The sequence below is a fragment of the Orcinus orca genome, chromosome 17 (assembly GCF_937001465.1).
Source record: "Orcinus orca chromosome 17, mOrcOrc1.1, whole genome shotgun sequence".
NCBI classification, from domain to species: Eukaryota; Metazoa; Chordata; class Mammalia; order Artiodactyla; family Delphinidae; genus Orcinus; species Orcinus orca.
The window spans coordinates 23,529,152-23,542,590 of record NC_064575.1 but is presented as its reverse complement, the minus strand read 5'-3'; the positions used below and the strand labels follow the sequence as shown (position 1 = coordinate 23,542,590).

Here is a 13,439-nt window from a genome sequence, read left to right as displayed (position 1 = left end):
TAAGTACTACAAATGTTTCTAATTAAGAACTTCAGGACTTTACTCACAGAGTGACTAGGTGTCTATTCTCTCAGCACCTTGCTCAATAACTTCGTAGATAACTGAAGTAACAACTGTTTTCCAGCAAAAAAACGTGCTTAGACATTTCTAGTAGAAAAGATAACTGACAATGCTGACCTTATTTAAGTGTTAAAGATTCATTACTTTCTTTGGCACAAAATATTAAATACAAGTCATTACTATAAAATAATGAGATACATATATACAGATCCATGAATATATGAGCCTGGGAAAAACATGGAAAAGATACATGCTGGGAGGACTGATATGCTTGGAGAGGAAGAGAAGGAGGAATTAGGGGGGAAAAGGGTGTAGGAAACAAAGCTGTTAGGACTGCAAAATATTTCTCATTGAATATTTTAAATGGTGGTGAGATTCCTGAAGCAATCCCACATCTCCATTTAACCCCACAATGGGTAGGGCTAAATTACAAAAATAACAGGTTTCATTCTGAGTCCTGAACACATGGGGTCATGCATATAACAATCCCAATTCTCTGAAACTAAACCAGATCACATAATCTATCTAAGAATTTTCGTGCTGCTTCCAGGTATGAGAAGTCAACTGAAAGAACCAAAACACTAGAATTCCGGGACACTTCAGTATTTCACAATAGTGAAACATTACAGATAACTCTGCAAATCTGGAGTACAAGATCATGACAGAACGAAGCGCAGGAAGTGGAGAATTTCCATTGCATTTCCAACTGACCCTTGGCAGCATCCCTATCACTTCCCAGAGCCTCAACTGCATACTTATACTTCATACTTATACTTACTGCATACTTATACTGCATACTCATACTTCATACTTATACTGCATACTTATACTTCATACTTATACTTACTGCATATTTATACTGCATACTTCATACTTATACTGCATATTTATACTTATACTTACTGCATACTTATACTGCATACTCATACTTATACTGCATACTCATACTGCATATTTATACTTCATACTTATACTTACTGCATACTTATACTGCATACTTCATACTTATACTGCATACTTATACTGCATATTTATACTTACTGCATACTTATACTGCATACTCATACTGCATACTTATACTGCATATTTATACTTCATACTTATACTTACTGCATACTTATACTGCATACTCATACTTCATACTTATACTGCATACTTATACTGCATACTTATACTGCATACTTTTATACTGCATACTTATACTGCATACTCATACTGCATACTTATACTTCATACTTATACCTCATACTTACACTGCATACTTATACTTCATACTTTTATACTGCATACTTACACTGTATACTTATACTGCATACTTTTATACTGCATATTTATACTGCATAGTTTTATACTGCATACTTATACTGCTTACTCATACTGCATACTTATACCTCATACTTACACTGCATACTTATACTGCATACTTATACTTCATACTTTTATACTGCATACTTACACTGTATACTTATACTGCATACTTTTATACTGCACACTTATACTGCATACTTTTATACTGCATACTTATACTTCATACTTTCACACTGCACTTATACTGCATACTTATAACTCTAAGCCCACCCCCACATTCTTGCTCTGTCAGACCAAAATATTCTAAATTGGCTATACTCTCCTACTGGAACACCCAATCCTAAGCAAAACCTGCTAACAGCCACAGTTGGAGTAAAGTAATCAAGTTATTCATGATTAAGTCCCAAATGTTTGCTTTGAGGGGCTGGAGGAAAGGAAGTGAGGTAAAAAACACATTTTAACTTTTAGATCTTGTACATAAACCAGTATGTTGTGAAGTTTCAAACTATTTAGCAAAGGGGATGGGAAATGTTTAGGACTTGTATGAATATACAAAGAACTAAACCAATACTAAAAATATCTAAAATAGTTACTGCTGTAGTATAATTTTCTACAGAAGCATCATACTGTTTACTTTTACTAAAAGACTTTTTACTAATTTGCTTATGCTCTCTATTCACTACAGCAAATTTCCAAACTGCATCTTTCTTTGATGCAAGCCTAAAACTAAGCTTTGCTGTGCATGCCATACCTGCCCAGCAAAGCTCATTCGGTTCGAAGTTCTAACAGGTATTGTAGTTAACAGTATGAATACTTGGAAGAAGCAAAAATTTTAAGCACTGATCAAAATTTAGCAGCACATCATGAAGAGTCTGTGAAGCAGTGAATTAGCATTTACAAGTCAAGAAGTGCCTAAAGTTTATACACTAGGCAGTTCAAAACACTTTAAAAAGGAGGTGGCTACGTCATAGCAGTTATTTTAGGCCATGGTGACTGTTCTGAATTTTCTGGGCCAGTCCTAATTTCTGTAATTCTCTGCCATTATCAGACCAAATGTCCTAATTTTTAAAAATAACTTAGACAAAAGCCTATCCATCAAAATATTTGCCCATTCCATTTTTGACACAAACTATACAAAACCAAACACGCTATTCAACCACTATTTTTTCTCATTACTATTGTGCAAGAACAGTAAAGTTACCTGTTTTTACAAGCAACACTAGCTGTTTCTCCTTCAGTATCGATCAGAGCACTATGCCATGTTTCTGTAGCACCTATTAAACATGCTCTTCACAATGAAGGGTTTACAAGTCAAGAGTATATGTATTCAACAAGTGGGAGTATTATTTGAGGATATGGGTAAAACAGTGCAAAATATGCACTAAAATAAACTGCCAATATTATTTGCTGAACCAAATAAATTCCTAGTACTAAAGACAAAAATCATAATAGATCCCTAAGAAGTCATCTCTCTCTCTAGTTCTTTAACATTCTATGTCCATTCTCAGTATATTGATAAACATGAGATATCACTGATAAGTAAAAATATACTGATAAAAAGGTTTAAATATTTCCAAAACTAGTCTTTTTAAAGACCAGTTGGAAAATTTTCTATTCCCTTTCCCAAAAAGGAAAACACGACTTAGCCCAGACATTAGTCTAAACTAGATAAACAAGGAGATTTTAAGGAAATGGACAGTCAGACTTCAAAAATCAGATAATTTGCTATACCAGAGGATCTATAAATATGAAAAGTCTTCCGTTATTTTATTTGTGAAGATGCTCATACGTAAAATTATAATTTTAGATCTGGAAGACACCTTAATTAACTTTTCCAAAATTAAGAAAATATAGAAAAGTATACATTTGGTTAAAATCCTCACAGCTTATTATCTTCAAACTTATTTCCAGAGAGGCCAAAAAATAGTAAATATTTTACTCAGAGAAAAAGCTGCTAAAATCTTGAAAAATCCTGACTTTACTCACTTATTTAATAAGCATGAAGTGAATGCCTACTTTAGACAGGTTGTACACTGCAGACCCAAAATGAATTAGTTCCCAACCTGCAGTTATCACTACTGAGCAAGATTCTTAAGGTACTGAAGAGTATAACAAGCATGTTATGAGAGCAGAGAGGAAGTGCATCTAATCCAGTTTTTTTGGAGGTGGGGGAGGAGATGCTTTTTGAAAGAAAGATCTGAGCTGAACCTTAAAGGATGCAAGAGTGGAATGGCAGGACGAGCACTCTAAGCAAATGAGATGGCATGAGAAAAAGAACCAAGATGGTCTACAGATCCTCACAATTCTAGATTTATGAAAGACCTTCAAGGTGATCCCAAAAAAGCCCAAGAAATGCAAATATGCTCTTATGAATGTTTTTGGAGCTAAGTGTCTATAAGTTGCATCAGATTATCAAGAGATTTGAATCCTGCACAAGATTAACCACTGCTATAGGTGCCTACAGAGCTTTAGAAGTAGTGATCTGACTGAATTCGCAGATAGAGATGACTGTGGCAGCAAAGTGGAGGATAATTATCAGGGGATGAAGACTAGAGATACTGTGACCAGGGGAATCTATTGTTAATAGTGCAACACACTGCACTTGCCAAGAAACAAGGACCTTAATTAGGTAAGAGAGATAATAATGGGGGAAGAGGTAGAGACGCAGAGCCTGGAAAAAAGTTTGGAAAGTAAAATCCGTACTTGAGTGATTAACTAGATTTCAAGGTAGGGGTGGGGAGGGAGATCAAAGGGTCTTCACAGCATTCTAGCTGGGGGAGCTAGATAATGCCACCAACCTGTAGAGAATCCAAGACCACACTACCCAGTCTCCCCACCCTTCTGAGGGGTACAACGGGAGAGGGAACTTCAGTTGCAGTGAGCTCATCTGTAGTCAATCCATAAATTAAAAAATGCTATTTGGCTAAAAAAATCAAGTAATTAGTATTTACCTCCATACCCAGAATTACAGTCCTCTTTTGATAAATGGATTAGTAGAAAACACAATTTCCAACACAAACATCAAAGTGTAAGCTAAAAGCATTAAAACCAAAAATCTTTACTACTTTTGCTGCAGCAACCCACTGGAACAGTATACTGAAAGATTTCAAACATCAGTGTCCACTTACAAACCCAAATTCAATTTCTAGTAATGAGGACAAACAAGGCCACAGCGAACTTGATGCCAAATAGGTGCCTGCTAGTAGTACAGACAAATTATGTAACAGTCAGTAGAGAAAGAAAGGAAGATCTCCTTTGCAATCTTCTATCACTTCTCTGATCTCCTTGAGAGATGGCATCTTTCCTTGCAATTTAAGTACTATCCCTAGAAATTCTAAATCTATAGGCCTGGGGTATTAGCCTTCAGGTGATTACAACTTCCAACCAATTTTAGATGCCAAAAATATGCTTTATTACGAGCTCTCCTCAAAACCCACACATACACACTACACAGGTGCTTCTAAACAGCAACTTACACATATTTCATCGTGGTTCTCCCCTGCTTAAAACTGCTAAATAGTTTGCCCATTGTTAGCAGAATAAAATATCAATACAATCATTTCAACATAAAAAGATCATCCATAACCTGGAGTCTGTCTACCCATTCAAACTTGATTTTTCATCCTGCTCAACAACCAAATCATCTAACTTCTCAGACACATCAAGACATCAATTTCCACTATGCTCAAGCTGCTTCCAACTGCAATGCCTGGAATGCCCTCCCCTCTTCAACACTTATTCACTTAACACAATTAAGTCAGGAGCCAATTCTACAAGCTTCTCCCAACCTTCACAAATAGAATTGATGACTTTCCTTAGTGTCTTAACTGTAACTTGAATATACTTCTAACATGGTAGCTATCATTTTATGTCTGTCTCTCCTTACTAGAGTACAAGTTTCTTGAGGGCAGAAAAATGTCTTATTTATATAGGTTTATCTTCAGTGCCTTGTATCTACCTAATATGTGTATGTAAGTTTAAGAGGGAGAAACAAGCCAATTCTAGATACACTGTAACATATAGTAAAAACCACAAGGGAAAGGAACCAGCTTTTACCAAATCAAACACAATGAATGACTGTTAGAACCTATTTAAGTATTATACAAACTGATTACTTAATGGGCCATAGGCTCCGCAGTCCTCTGTAATACCTATTTCTCCTTCCTAGTGAAAGGTTTTTTCAGTCTTTCTTCCAAAATCTTTAAAACAAACAAACAACTTATTTTTGCCAAATGCAAAGAAGGCTGGTAGATCTGTCTCACCTTTGCTTTTGTTGCTCACCAACATATTCCAATTAGTAATTTTAATCAGATCACTGATCTGAATTAAATATTTACTTTCTGGAAAGGTTAACTAAATTTATAACAATAACACATTTGAGTGCATGTTTTAAGCTTACTAAACTGGAAAGAGTTGACAGAATGTGTGATTTAGGCTACGAAAATTTCACAACTGGGTAGAAAGTGATCTGAACCAAGATACAGTGGTAATCACTGTTATTAAAGCAATTTTAAGTCCTCTGGGCCGAATGGTCAAATCCTACATGAGCTAATCACTGAACCTGACTCTTAAGATATAGGCAGTTGTTACTCAAAACAGAAACTACATGTTGTCCCTTACATCCTTATAAATACAAGGGTATTTCTGAAATAGAAGGCTCCAGAACAGATTCTGAAAGCATTATTTATGGACTCTCCCATGAGCAATCCTTAACAACCAACATCCAAATAACAGAAGAATATCAAAGGTTTTAAGAATGTGCCACAGGGAATTCCCTGGCGGTTCAATGGTTAGGACTCCACACTTCCAATGTAGGGGGCACAGGTTCGATCCCTGGTTAGGGATCCCACAGGCATGAGGTACAGCCAAAAAAAAAAAAAAAAAAAAAAAAAAGAATGTGCCACAGTTTTTTGGCCACCACCATGGAATTAATGGAAAATAACTTTTCTCTTACAGAAGGCATAAGAAACAAAAAGTAAAGTAACCCTTATTCACATACTGATTTGGCCAAACTCTTAAAAAAACAGGCCTCCATGTGCTCCTGATTACGTTTAAATAAGAGAGGATAAACACACAGATGCGTCTATGTGCAAAGACTGTGGAAGTAGATAGAAGAAATTGTTATTGGGAGGTGAGGGGGAACTAGGTAAGAGGGAGACTCATCTATTATTTATCCTTCTATACTTTTCCAATTTTTGAAAATAAGCATGTATTATTTTCATAATAATAAAACTATCTTGCTAGTCCTCTGGGTTTAAAAAAAAAAAAAGGGAGGGGAGGATAAAGGGAGTGAACTACACCCTAGCCTCAAACTTAATTCTTGCCGGAGGAACTCCAAAACTCTTATTTCAGCATTTTTAAGACAGGACAAGGCTAATGCAAGATACTTCTTACGAAGGTAAGAAAAACTGCATGTATTATGAGAAAGTCTCAATGTTCAAAGAACTGAATGGCCAGAGTCTCTAAAAGTATGAAGAAGAGAACTGGTTTGCTCTCTAGAATCAAGAGTGATTCCATGAGATAAAGTGGCTCCCAAACTGAGAAAACTGGTAACACTGAGACATGAGATACCAAGTCCCCCAAAAAAGTGTTGTTATAGTTACCTACAACGAAAATAAGTAATGATGACAATAACAGTTATCATTTACTGAGTGATTACGTGCTGGCATATATACTTTGCATACATGAGGAAACAATAAGTTAACTAACTCATTTTCCTGCCAAGAAAGAGGATTAGGACTCAGGTCCCCCTTCTTTAAGCTCAAGAATGCTCTTACAGATTGTGTTATACTGCCTCCTACAGGTAATCAAAGGCTACATGGAATGGAAAAAAAGTGATTAACTCTGCCCATAGGAAAAAATAAGTCAGTTCTTGAACCTGACACTCATGTAATAACAAGACAAAAGGATTCTATAGGTGGTACCTGGGGTCAATCACAAGGTAACACCTCAAACTAAGGTTAGTTAGAATGAAAACAAATAACATCCAAAATCTAAACCAGGGAACCAATAAATAGTCATGTTAGACAAACATGACTACTAAACTTTATTACTCTCAGTCTAATGAAATAATGTCCTAAGAGAAAAAAGGTGGTCTAAAGATTATTATCTGTAAAAAGGGAGTTTAAGGGGGCAAAGGGTAAGGGAGGGGTAACTCACGGATTAAGTTTAGGAAAGGTTTTACCTAGGAATGAATTCCCTAATCCAGACATATGCCTAGGGGAGAAGGATACACCACACTAAGTCTATCATAAAGTTATCCAACTAATTCCCCTTCCTCTGATTTCAGGTTCACTAAGCAGCTAATTATAATTTGTACTCCCATTCAGATCTGCCTACACGTAGACTACGCTGAAGAAGATAAGAGTAACTGGTCCACTGGATTAGGAAAATTCATTGATTGTCTTTTTAAATGTTTCTAAATAACCAATTTACCATTTAGAAAAGCACACTTTCATTTTCACAAGCCTTCCACCTCTCCATCATACTACTAAATAACCTCAGGAATATATAAATCTTTAAAACCTCTAGACTCCTCTTCTGAAAAATGGGAACAGAATAATTACTTGGCAGAGTAAGGGACATCTGTATTCGGCATACAGAAGACAAGTTTGGCACTCCAGTGCCCGAGCTCACAAAGCTAGTAATTGCAGAAAGCTGAGATCTGAACCTAGATTTACTCCAAAACTTTTTTTTTCCATTGCAACATTCCTTATAGACTTCAGTCTCATTTATCACGAAGAACTGTAAGACTTGGGACAATTTACTTAACCTTTCTGGGCCTTATATCTTTAAGTGACCTTCCTTCTAGGGCTTAGGCAACTAAAACTTGTGCAAAAACTGTTGCCATTGCCCCCTGAGAAAAACAACCCTATGCTTTAACGTTAAAGCCTCAACTTCTGAGAAACTTCTGGGCTACAGGGTTATTGGATAGTGCCTAACTAACTCCAGTATAAGTGTTCTGAACAGCAAGATCACTCCAATAAAAACACAAAGGGACTAATATCCGAAAGGTGACTTTCTAAAATCAATGGCTAGCAATACAAAAGAATAAATTCCATCCACCACCACAGGTTGTCTAAAAGTCTTCGAAGCACTGATCAACATCTGTTTGGCTTGAAAAAGGATTATCAAAATGGTAAGACTATTATCTTTAGACTAGAAATATTAAAACAAGAGCTAAGAACAGCTAAAGTATAGCTTGTTTTATTAACTAAGAACTTATGATTTTAAGGAATCCGGTAAATACATGCTCTACCAGTCCAAATCAACTACTTGGTATAAGTAACTTTACATTAAACATCTCAAATAGTCTAAGTTTAAAGTAAACTGCATTTATAAGAAACTTTTTGAAAAGGGGGGATTACAGAAAATCTCAGCACAAAAATCTGGGTAGAAGGAAACAAAAACTACCACAATTTACCAAAAGTATGCCTTTGGAAAGAGAAGTTCAACAAGTTTGATGGAGATGAACTTAGTAAAATAATCCACGAAAAAGGAGTTATGCACATAGCTTCCCCTACATTTACATACTGCTCTCATATTTCACATTATCCTGATATGATAAAAAATATTTTTCTCCGCTGGATGTTCTCCTAAAAGGGGTTGCGTCAAAGATTAAGGAAATTGTTTAATTCATTCTTCAAAGAGTTACCAGATTTGACTTCCACCGGCAAGCTGAAAGACTACCAACATAAAGCAGCTTTCCTAAAACCACAGCTAATAACATTTGGACCCCACAAAGCTAACCTTACAGGGTTAAACCCTTCCACCTCGCGTATTAAACTTTCCTTTTGATTCAATCTGATGGGCAAAGAAATCTGCGTCATGAAAAAATTAAAACAAATTCAGCGCTACGATTAGAAAATTGTTATTCCCCCCTCCCCCGGTAACTTTTGAAAACTTGTTCCCAGGTTTTCTAACCCCCCCACGCGTAAGCTCCCGACACCTCTCTCCCAACAGGAAAGATGTCTTCACCCAGGAAAACGGGGTTTTCAGCTGATAAACCTTTCCCCCGAAGCAGACGCAGAATACACCGTACCTGGGCGTTGGCTTCGTGGAGTTTGTGCTCGGTAGAGACGTGGTGCCTCAGAAGGAGGGTTTTCTTGTAGTTGCGGGTCCCTCGCGAAAGCTCGTCGTGCCCCACAGGAGGCAGGTCCCCGCTTACCCCGTCCTCGGGGGTCTTCTGGCACCAGCCGCAAGACATAAGGCCAGTATCCTTGGAATAGCGCAGCCAGGGAAAATCTTTGAGCCAGGAGGTCTGAAAGGAGCACTGGAGCTTCTGCATTAGGGACTTGGGCCGCGCGAGCGGGAAGTGCTGGACAGTCTCTCCTTCGCCAGCTCCCACTCCGCTGCCCTCCGCTTCGTCCCCGCCATCGCCGCCCGACCGCCTGCTGCTGCTGCAGCTGCCGCCTTCCGCCCCGCTGCCGTCGCCCAGGCTCGCCCCCTCCTCTTCGTCCTCGGTGCTGTCGCTCAGGGACGCGCCGTCTGGCATCAACTCCTTCCCCTCCAGCGCGTCCAGCTCCAGCTCCACGGCCGCGGGCCCTCGCCCATTGAAATGCCTCAGGGGCCACGCCGAGGTCTCGGGGCGGCCGCGGCTACTGCCATTGTTGCCGAGCCCCCCGCCGCCGCCGCCGCCTCGGAAGGCCAGAGTCCGACGGTTCCTTTCCGCTAGCAGGGGGCCCCCTGCGCCACCGCCGCCCAGCGAGGTGGGGCCGCCCGCGTCTTGGGGGAGCAGCAACTCCTTGGTTTCCTCGGCGGCGGCGGCCACCCCGGCAGAGGCCTCCAGGTCTTGGGGCTCCAGGCCCTCCAATTCCACTTCCTCGTCGGCCCCCCGCCCATTGAGCTGCTGCGGCGCTGGCGGCTGGGGTTGTCTTGGCTGGGGGTGCTGGGGCCAAGCCGAGGCCTCCCCGCCAACGTTATTGTTCGCGGAGCCGCCGCCGCCGCCGCCGCTGGCGGTGACCAACCCGCCTCCTCGGAACGCCAGCGTCCTGCGGTTCATTTCACTGAACGACATGGCGCGCGCCGCCGCCGCCGCCGCCCGGTGCCCCGGCTCGCGCCCGGCCTCGGGCCGCGTCCCGCGCGCTCCCCCTCCGCTTCGCCCCCGCCCCCACCCCGGGCGTTCCGGTCTCGCGGGGCTCGGCCTCGCCCTCCCGCCCGGCTCGCGCTCGCTCCCCGGGGCTGCCTCACGCGTCCGCCGCCGCCGCCGCCGCCGCCGCCTCCCGCCGGGCCGCCGCCTCCGGCCGCCTCCTAATCCTCCACCCCCGCCCCGCTGCGCTCCGGGCAGCGTCCCGCGCGGAGAAGGGGGCGGGCGGCGGAGAGGTGAGCAGCGAGCCGGGGCGCGTGGGGCCTTCGAAGTTGAGAGGCGGAGTGCGGGGAGACCCTCCGCTGCCCCCTCTTTAAAGCCGCGCGCACAAACCGACCCTCCAAACAGATATTCTTCCTCCGGCGCGCCGAGGAGTCCCAACCCGCTGCCGGCTTCCGAGGCGCTGAGGGCAAGAAGCACGTTAAACTGCCGGGCTCCGCCACATAACGAACCGACAATAAAGCCGGCGGAGCGTTTCCGTCCGACCAGGCCCCGGCGGAGGTCGAATGGCAAATGAACAACGGACCGTGCGCCCACAATGCACCGGGGTAGCAGTAACCGCTGGAGGGGGAAAGGGTGGGGGCCGAGCTGGGGGAGGGGGGCTGGGCTTGGGGCTGGGCTGGGGTGGGGTGGGGTGGGGGCGCCAGGGGACCGGGAAAGGGGCCGGGCCGCGCCTCCGGCCTGGGGGCGGGGGTGCGGCCGCGGGGAAGGAAGTCGGCCGAGGAGCGGGGGACAAAAGGCCGGGCGGCGGGCTGGGGGTCTCGGGGAGGGGGCGGGCGTGTGCGGCCGGGGCCGGGCTCCGCGGAGGACTAACAGCTGGCGAGTGTCAGGGTCTGGCCGTCTCCCCGCTGCCCGCACGCACCTACCCGCGCCCAGGAAGCACATTTTCCTTCTCTCGCCACGAGTTCACCTGGGACTTTGGAAATAACTGTGCGGTGGGAGCTGCGCTCCAGCCTTGTCATTTGCTGGGGGTGGGTGGCGGTGCCCAAGGAAGTGAACTTATTTTGTTCCTTCACAAAGACTGAACCAGGCTGTGCCTTTCACGCGAGGAGGTTGCAACCACGGACACCTCCTCGTCTGATGTATTGTGTGTGCGAGGCAGCACCTCAGGCCCAAGGCAATAATCATTTCACAGAAAATGCACCGCCCCGAGTGTCTTATTGCTGTGATGAAATGGAAATTTAAATAAAAGGTCGAACACGTGCGTTCAGTGGGAAGTATTGACATGGGTGTTACATCACCAGCAGCCAATCAGATAACTCCAGTCGTGTTTATACTTCTACAACCACCTTGTGAGTATTACAGTATGTCATAACGTTATAAATATTAGGCAGGGTTTTCCCCAAGAGTGGGGAGGAGTCTGCTTATACAGACGCTGCGTGCGACTCCGAAGATCGTGTGTGTAAAGGCAAGAATTGATTTGTAAGACTTGTTTTTTTTTAACTGTTTACACTGCATTTGGAATTTAGAATGATTAGAAGAACAGATGGAGCTGGAAATGAAACTCTTACAATAATAATCGTAGTCAAGTTTTTCAGAAGATTTTCCATCTTAGAGCCCTTATACTCCTATTTAAAATTTTTTAATATGCTAAATTTAGCAAAATCTAAAGTGCTTAGATTCATTTTACTATTTTGAAATGTGAAACAAACTTGTAAAAACACAAGAAGAAAAAATAAAAGGAAAAGCAAAAAAAACAAGAAGTGTGAAATCTTAAATTATTTTTATTCAAATATATTTCAGGTTAAAAGATTTTCAAACTATGGAGGAGTTTTTACTCTCTTAAGAAATAAGAGGACTAAATGAAACAGTGTATGTAACCTTAAAAATAACTCAGTAAATTAAAAATTTAAAAATATATATTAAATTTTAATCACAAACTAATGTAAAATATGTTCAAGATAATTATTGAGTGGGAAAAAATGATATGTTACTTCTTACATTAATATATGTCAGGACGTGCATGGGGAAAAATACAAACTCTACAGTTGTAGATTATCCTGTGTTAGAGATTTTAATCTTCTACATTACATATTAATGAAAATTGTGTATGTTTAATAAAGAGCATGTGTTACAATTTTTAGGTTCTCTAGTCTTGTGATTCAGAAATTTCTTCTTTTAAAATAATATTTAAAACTTTGAATATACCATGTGGGATATGGAATATGCTATGTTTTTCAAGATTAACTTTAATAAAAAAGCCAGATTTTCCCAGACATAAAATACCATTTGTCTTTATATATATATATATATATATATTTTTTTTTTTTTTTTTTTTTTTTTTTTTTTTGCGGTACGCGGGCCTCTCACTGTTGTGGCCTCTCCCATTGCGGAGCACAGGCTCCAGATGCGCAGGCTCAGCGGCCATGGCTCACGGGCCCAGCCGCTCCGCGGCATGTGGGATCTTCCCGGACCGGGGTACGAACCAGTGTCCCCGGCAGGCGGACTCTCAACCACTGCGCCACCAGGGGAGCCCCAGTTTGTGGGTTTTTAAAAAATTTTGTCCAGCTTTGTTTTAGTTGGAAAGTTTAGGACAGTGGAATCTATGATGGCCTAATTTGTACGTTGGAGAAATGAGAGGATTCTGCCTGCTTGGCTGTATGTATTATGTGCTTCCATGTAATATATGGAAGAATGTTATAATAATACTGTGCTTTGTCCTTAATGCATTTTTTAAAATTCCAGGCACTTTGCAAATAAATATATATACACTATTTATTCAATTTTAACCACCACTGCCTCCTCCATAAAAGGAGGGAACAGTTACTGAAGTTAATTGCTTATCTAGGGTTAAGGTGATGGGAAGTAAAATGTACTTAAGAATTTTTAAATTTCAACTTTAAAGATTATTTTCATTCCCATACTGTTAAATTCATATCTTTGCTTCTTTTCATCGTATATGCCTAGTACATAGTAGGCAATATGTAAGTTTATGCTAGTATTATTATTTTTGCTGATTCCGATAGCACCAGAATCACCAGAAATG

The 13,439-nt window shown here is 41.4% G+C and overlaps 1 protein-coding gene across 2 annotated transcripts in view; it reads right to left on the bottom strand.

Moving 5' to 3' along the window:
* The window catches only part of ZBTB10 (zinc finger and BTB domain containing 10), a 42,670-nt gene extending 31,122 nt beyond the window's left edge, over nt 1–11,548 (bottom strand). The window contains exon 1 of one of the 2 annotated variants that reach the window (XM_012535341.3): nt 11,320–11,548. In XM_012535341.3, coding sequence (XP_012390795.1) covers nt 11,320–11,415 — 96 coding nt within the window. In that variant the 5' untranslated portion in view covers nt 11,416–11,548. Of the gene's footprint in view, nt 1–9,409; nt 10,973–11,319 lie in introns of those variants that run through there. The other variant, XM_004276175.4, reaches the window with a different exon arrangement.
* Between the last annotated feature and the right edge of the window lie 1,891 nt (nt 11,549–13,439).